This window comes from Lytechinus pictus, chromosome 13 (assembly GCF_037042905.1).
Source record: "Lytechinus pictus isolate F3 Inbred chromosome 13, Lp3.0, whole genome shotgun sequence".
Taxonomy (NCBI): domain Eukaryota; kingdom Metazoa; phylum Echinodermata; class Echinoidea; order Temnopleuroida; family Toxopneustidae; genus Lytechinus; species Lytechinus pictus.
The window spans coordinates 6730385-6737500 of NC_087257.1; the positions used below are offsets into that span (position 1 = coordinate 6730385).

The 7116-nt window shown below is 36.5% G+C and overlaps 1 protein-coding gene across 1 annotated transcript; it reads right to left on the minus strand.

Annotated features, from left to right (window-relative positions):
• Positions 1 to 1880: 1880 nt before the first annotated feature.
• On the minus strand, positions 1881 to 6718 carry LOC129274442 (uncharacterized). The gene is made up of 2 exons (XM_064108769.1): positions 6557 to 6718; positions 1881 to 6224 (listed from the first exon to the last, which is right to left on the minus strand). The coding sequence occupies exon 2, from the start codon at positions 6187 to 6189 to the stop codon at positions 4369 to 4371; it is 1821 nt and encodes a 606-aa protein (XP_063964839.1). The 5' UTR covers positions 6190 to 6224; positions 6557 to 6718; the 3' UTR covers positions 1881 to 4368.
• Between the last annotated feature and the right edge of the window lie 398 nt (positions 6719 to 7116).

The following is a 7116-nucleotide window of genomic DNA, read 5'->3' on the forward strand; positions in this document are numbered from 1 at the left end:
CTCGCTGTATTCTCAGAAAATGAAGGATATTTGATTATTTCTTAATGACAAAGGTATGAATCGTGGTGTTATAAACGCTTATTTTTTTATTTTATCAATTATCATGTTTAACAAATGAGCCTATGGACAAACAGCTAGCGGTGTGTTGCTTGAACTCAAACGCTAAAACTAATGATGTCTGTTTGGGGCGATATCGTCAATGGCACTTTGTCTTAATCATTGTTTTATTATTCAACATTTGTTCATGTAAATTGTTAGTTGAAATGATTATGTGGACAAATTAAATTCCCTCAAAGTAATGAAATCGAATCAATCCTCATCCTAATACATAATGTAATTCTGGTTCATCTATGTACGAACAGGACCCCGTCTAACAAAAGGTTGCGACCAACTACAACTATGGAAAGTCAGCAATATCAACACGTAGAATTCATGTCTCTTCAAAATACGTGCATCGTTGTGTTGACTATTCAGTGTGCTCCTATTTGTTTACGAACTCACGGCACATTGTGCAATTTTCCTGCATGAAAAAAATATGACATTAAAGGATTTCAATAGATGATATCAATCACAACTTTTTCAAGGTCCAGACTCAGAATATCAATAACCATTCTTGGCTAAGTTAACATTTACCTCAATTACCACATTTTGTCTAATTTCGCGGTATTTTATTTCGATATCGTCTTATATCCACTTGGTCCACACCATTTAGAGCATATTATTAAATAAAATAATTACGAATCAAATATTCATTTGGCAAACTACAATGATAGATTGAATAAAAACTGCAACCTCTCTGGACTTGTGCTAGATGACATTTAAGACATGACCCATTGGCGGCGGAAGCCAAAGAAATTAGGGGGGGAGTCTACCTGAAATTTTGTGATGGACACATGTAAAAAAAAATGACAAGCCAAAAAAAAAGGGTCATCAACCTCAATTTTAGGGGGGGGGGGACAAGATACATTTTAAGGGGGGTCCACCAGAACTTAGGGGGGGGGGCGCATGCAGAAAACAAAATTGACAAGCAAAAAAAAAGAAGGTTATCAGCCAAAAATTTAGGGGGGATCGTCCCCCCCCCCCACCTCAAATTTTTGGGGGACCTGTCGCCCCCGTCCCCCCCCCCGTTTCCGCCGCCTATGATTGGACCAAACACCCACTAGACAAAATGGAAGGTAAGCCAAGTGGGTTACATTTAATTAAGACCGTCAACTACCCACCCTCCCTTCACTAAACTCTCCTTCATTCATCCCGTCCCCTCTTCTTTCTGTCCCTTCTTCTATCCATCTGATGTTTCTTCTCTTTATCTCTATTTCTTCTGAAGTTCTTCTCTAGGCGTCTCTTGTCCTTCTCTTCCTTTCTGTCTCTTTCACTCCATTGTTTTCATAAATTGTTCATCTTTCTCTGTCTGTCTCCCCTTTCCATCTCGCCTTTGTTTCGTTTTGTGTGTCTCTGTTACCTAATAGCCCCCCACCCCCTCTCTCTCTGCTTGCCTCGTTTAGTGTGTCTCTGTTTCCCTGTCGTTCCCCCTCTCTGCCTTCCTCTCTTTCTGTCGATTTTTATTGGTCACATGTTTACTCCTGAAAAAAGTCTATCAGAATTCTATGATGCGTGATTAAATTTTATTTAAACAGAAACCTTTGCATAAGTATGATAAACGCCAAGATGATTTTTCTTCTTATTGTTAAAGCAGATGATATGCAAATGATCTCTTAACTCCCGGTTAATAGGTAAATAGAATAATATAAACAGCAACAAGATTGTCGGATTATGCGTGTGAAAAAGAAAAAGATTTTCAAACTCTCGCTCACACCTCGATTGTATATTGAACATTTTGTTTCCAAACCAAGTTCATTGAGGTTCTCAAAAAGAAAATCAGCTTTGAATAAACAAAGTATTAATACAAAGGATTTCATTTGGCATAAGAAATGAATCAAACATAACCCATGATTACAAAGTATTTAAGACCCCTTTTTAGTAATGCTCATCAAATTCCTGCAACTAAATCTTTATTTTCAATCGTTCATACAATTAAAATTAAATGTTTATGAACTAAGCAAGCAAAACAGTTATAAAACTTGAGATGTATTAAGAAACATATTTACCGCAGATTATATCAGCCTTGGAATTGAACAATTTCAAATAAAAGCAAATGAATTCATATGTAAATCACAAAAGAAAACATACAAGCAATCAATTGGTAGTCTTTAGTTACACTGACAGAAACACCTATGGATAGAGTAACTTAAAGCAAAGCATTTTACCTATAAAAAAAATCAATTACATTATAACAATGAATTCACGGTCAATGAGCAATTTGCCAAAATGTATCTTAATAGCTCCCTCTCTCGGTAAAATCCGGTGAATTATCTGCTATATTTCAGTGAACAGCTCCAGTCAAGGATTATAACATGTCATGCTAGACATCACTCAAGGGGCTGTTTCCTATGTTGCTATGCATCATTATACTTTGTTTGTCAAAATAGTTCCATATGATATTTGAAACTAAAACGTATAAAGAAACAAGAACTATATATCCTGAAGGCAATGCGCATTTAGATACAGAAAACGTGACCGTTATTCTCAATCAAATCAGAACGAATGAAAGCAATGTACAGGTATGACATGAGTTAATTTGTGTGTTCTCGTAAGGCCGTCAAGTGGGCACAGGTTTAGTCTATATTGTATATACACATTTACATAATATCCAAACTCGAAGTTCCACAAAAGAATGCGTTTTATTGATGGTAATAAGAGTTTTGTTGTTGTTGTTCATATAAGAGTCCGGAAAAGAGTAAACTGCAATTCAGAGTAAAAAAAAACAGTCAATTTTTTGAAAATTTTTCCTTCTTCTTCCAGAAGAGCAAAACACTTTATGTACACGGAACTATAGGAATAAAAATTAATGGACATTCATCTCAAGTAACGAAAACTGATTGATTTTGTCATCATAGCTATAATACATGTGTTAGAGTATACATGATACAATGATAATGTTTAATAATATTATCAGCTAGATTTATATACATGTGGCACTTTTTGCCTGAGGATACAAAGCCGTTTACCCCGGCCTTCGTGGTCTTAGCTCAAGCTATACCATCTCTGGTGCTCAGTGTATGCAAGGAATTAATACTGCCAGGTACCCATTTACCTGGATCGAGTGCAGCACAGTGTGGGCATAATCATTGCTAAAGGAATACACGCCATGAATAGGATTCGAACCAACGACCCCCTGTTTAAAAGGCAAGAGTCAGAACCACTAGACCACGACGCGCCCATAAACTTGATTTTATACCATTACCTATACAAGATAGTGCGCATTTCGATATATCGAAAGTGACCATTAGCATGATTAGCACCAGTTATCCTCTCAAATTAATCGCAACCTGAAAACGATTATGATTTAAGACAGTATATGCGCGTTCTTTCCGTTGAAAGTACCCAATTTCAGTCTATACACTATACATACAAATATATTTTATTTGTAAGAAGTTTGATTTCAATGACAGTGATTTGAGACATGTTATTTTGTGACGTATAAAATCGCAACATATAAAAGCAACATTTGATTGTAATGTTATGTATGCGCTCGTAACCATAGATTCAGTCTGTATACAGTGCACATGTGATTTCAAATAATTTGATTGCCCATGACCGTTTAAATCTTAACTAGTTCAGTCTTTAGGCTTATATGTGTACAGTGTACATAATGTGATTTATGAATTCTAAAAACTGAATTTTAGTGTTATTGATGAGAAATATATAATTTTGATATTTATAAAAGTAAATTTGAAGTGCTAAAATATGTTTCAGAGTAAAGGTAATCCTTTTAGAATAGTTCCTATATTTACACCCCGGCATAAGAGTAAAGCACCTCGTGTAATTACATTTTCAGTGATGAATAAGAACAAAACACTATAAACACTCACGTAAAGTAACAAGAATTGATTCATAAAATGGTCATGATTATATACACATCTCATACAATATACATGATATAAGGAAAATGTTTTAACCTGGCTTTATTGATACTGTATTATGCAGAGCTTATACAAGATATTACATTTTATCAAAAAGGGGGAAATAGGATTTTAAAAAAGCTGCTTGCAATATATATAACAATGTTTACAAAAACAACTGAAAGAAAGTAGTTTAATGTAAAGTATCTTCATACAAACATGTACAATGTAAGGGAAAAAATGTAAAAGGTTTCCAATATTAATAAGTTGTGACGCATACCCACAAAACGTGAAAAATAAAACAAATGTGCGATTTGCTAGAATTTTTTTTCTTCAGATTCTGAAATTGGAAACATAAAATTTACAACATCATGTGTTTGTTCAGTATCATGGTTCATCTGTCATGGATCTAGAGGATAAATCGCTTTTTGAATATGAGAATATCATCTCCATCACATGCAATCATATTCCCTGGTGACGTCATCATCACTCGAGATACGGCAAGGTGATTGAATTTATCATCTATATCCAGTCTAGTTGAAAAAGGGAATGATGCTACTCTTCTATTCTTCATATAACCCTCACTCATCACCTGATCAATCACACACGTCTTTCTCTCATCATCTGATGTCACGACGTACAGGTCGTCTGTCATACGATCAACACACACGTTCCGGATGACATCACTATGAGGGATTACCCTATGATCACCCTCTCTGTCAATGATGAGCGCTCTGCGATCTTTTGTAAAGGGTAGAGCGATGATGTGACCCGATGACAGCACACCGCACATTACTATTTTCTCTTTACACGTGATGGTATTGATAATATCATCATTAGCTGGGTTGATGACGCATATCATAGACTGACCATCTTCGGCAGCGATGATCATCCCATCATGATCGATTGCAACGCGTACCCCTGTATAAGTACGCGTCGTGTTTCTTGGTATTGTGACGTCATTGATGTGATTCCACTGTCTGTCGTATACACTGATGCACCCAGGTAGACTGTCTCCTGTACAACCTACGATGCATCTACCACATACTACCTTGTCATCATTCAGCGCTACACATGAGATTATATATGATGTATCAGTACGGTTGATCACTCTCTGTGTGGTTTTACTGTTCAAATCTAACATGTAGGTAGGTGGTCCACCAATCAGTGCATCTGTGATTATCACCTTATCTTCATCTATACATCCAACAATCCAAGGGGACATGATTTTATCTCTGACATTGATTGAATCAATGAGCTTCCACTCTCCATCATACCCATCAATTCTTCCATCATACTTCTCTCTCCCAACACCCTTCACAAACCTCACACATGATACAGCACGATTTATTTCTTTCACCTCACCCTCATTCAGTTGCTTCTTTAGTTCCTCACTCACTGATGCATGCACACGATGTCCATCTATGACAATAGTTTTATCGTCTTCAAGAATTCTGTCCAGTGTCTCTTTTGCTTTCTCAGCTGATTTGGTGTCGTCATTCAATGATTTCTCAAGCTCTCCAATCTTTCTATCGATCTCTTGAACGATCTTCTGAATGTCATTGTGAAGAATGCGCTGTTTATCAATTATCGGTTTTCGTCTCTTTTCTGCGTTTAAACGATTGTCATTGTGTCGCTGCTCTCTCTTCGCATTGTTCTGGTTAATCTTATTCTGGAGCTTTCGAATCTCCTCTTGATGCTGTTTATTTTCCCCATCAATCTCCTCGTCGATTTTATCAGCATCTTCCTTTTCCTTGGCTCTGTCTCTTTCGATCTCCTCTTCGATTTCGGAATCAACCTCATTCTGAATAGTTTTCAAATGTTCGTCTGGGACATGTTTACCCTGATGAATATCAATCCCATAAACTCGTAATAGCTCCAATTTGTCCATCATTGCTTTCTGAAGGATGTTGAGCTTTGCTTTGTTTTCCCGTAGTGCGTCCTCTATGTCTTGCCGTACACAAGGTTTTTCATGATGATCTATCATAGCGCAAGAAAGACATAAAACTTTGCCATGTGTCTTACAGTACAGATCCATTACTTTATCATGTTTCTCACAGAAGAGATTAGGTACACCTCTTCGTGCTATTCCGATGCATTCTTTTTTCAAGGCGCAGTCATGACAGAGCTTCTTCTTCTCCTTCACATAGAACGTGACGTCAGAAATCGATTCACAGTCGGCTTCTTCACAAACAGTGCCCTCTACTACTGAGCTGAATTCAGACGCCATAGTGAAAAGAATTTAAAGGAAGATAAGGATGGGAGCTGTAAAGAAAAGGAAGAGAGAGGGAGATGGGATATCGCAAAAAGTAAGAGGCATAATAGATATTACACTATTTTTTTATCAGAAAGAATATCTTGCAGAAATAGATAGCATGCGAAAGAGAGAGAGAGAGAAAGACAGGGGAAAGAGGGAGGGGGTTGATAGCGGTGTTACTGTTCACTAACCAAGTCCCAAGTACGCATATTCGTTATGAAAAAATGTGGTTCTTACAAAAACATGTAAATGTGTCCAAATTACGCACTCGTTACAATTACAATTATCATTCCATCACATCAAAAACACTATCAAACTAACACAAACGTGATGTTCTTACCTTTGTAAGTCACAGGTCAAGCCGAGTCGGTTAAATCTCCGATAGTTTACAATTTGTAGAAACGAAATATCAGTTCAAATGTACAATTAACTTGTAAGTAAATCTTGCAACAAACATGGAGTCTATTATGATAGTTGTGCCAATGAACTTATCTAGTGACGTGGCATGTAGAATCACTGCACGCTCACAACTGAATCATTTGACATGCTTGAATACATAGTTTGATAAAGTAATGCCATGAGCAAAGACATAAACGGAAGGCACTGCTGTACTTCATGAATATAATAATAATGAAATGAAACTAGATTACAACATGCAAGGTACGTTTTTTATCAGTAAAGAAATGTATGAAATATTTTTACGTTGACCTTGCCCACCATGTATGTCTGGTTGGTTTTCTTGTCTGTTTTGATACGTTTTAGGCCATCTCTATTTGAGCCATTTGGCTCATTCAATGAGTATAGATTTCTCTTGAACACAATTAATTTGAAGTTGGAATGAGTAATATAGTTGAGAAATTACAATGTATTTTGTTTTCTCATGGTCTCCATTGGAAAGAA

Excerpts from the sequence above, each read along its gene's own strand:
- LOC129274442 (XM_064108769.1), bottom strand. The coding sequence starts at position 6,189 with ATGGCGTCTGAATTCAGCTCAGTAGTAGAGGGCACTGTTTGTGAAGAA.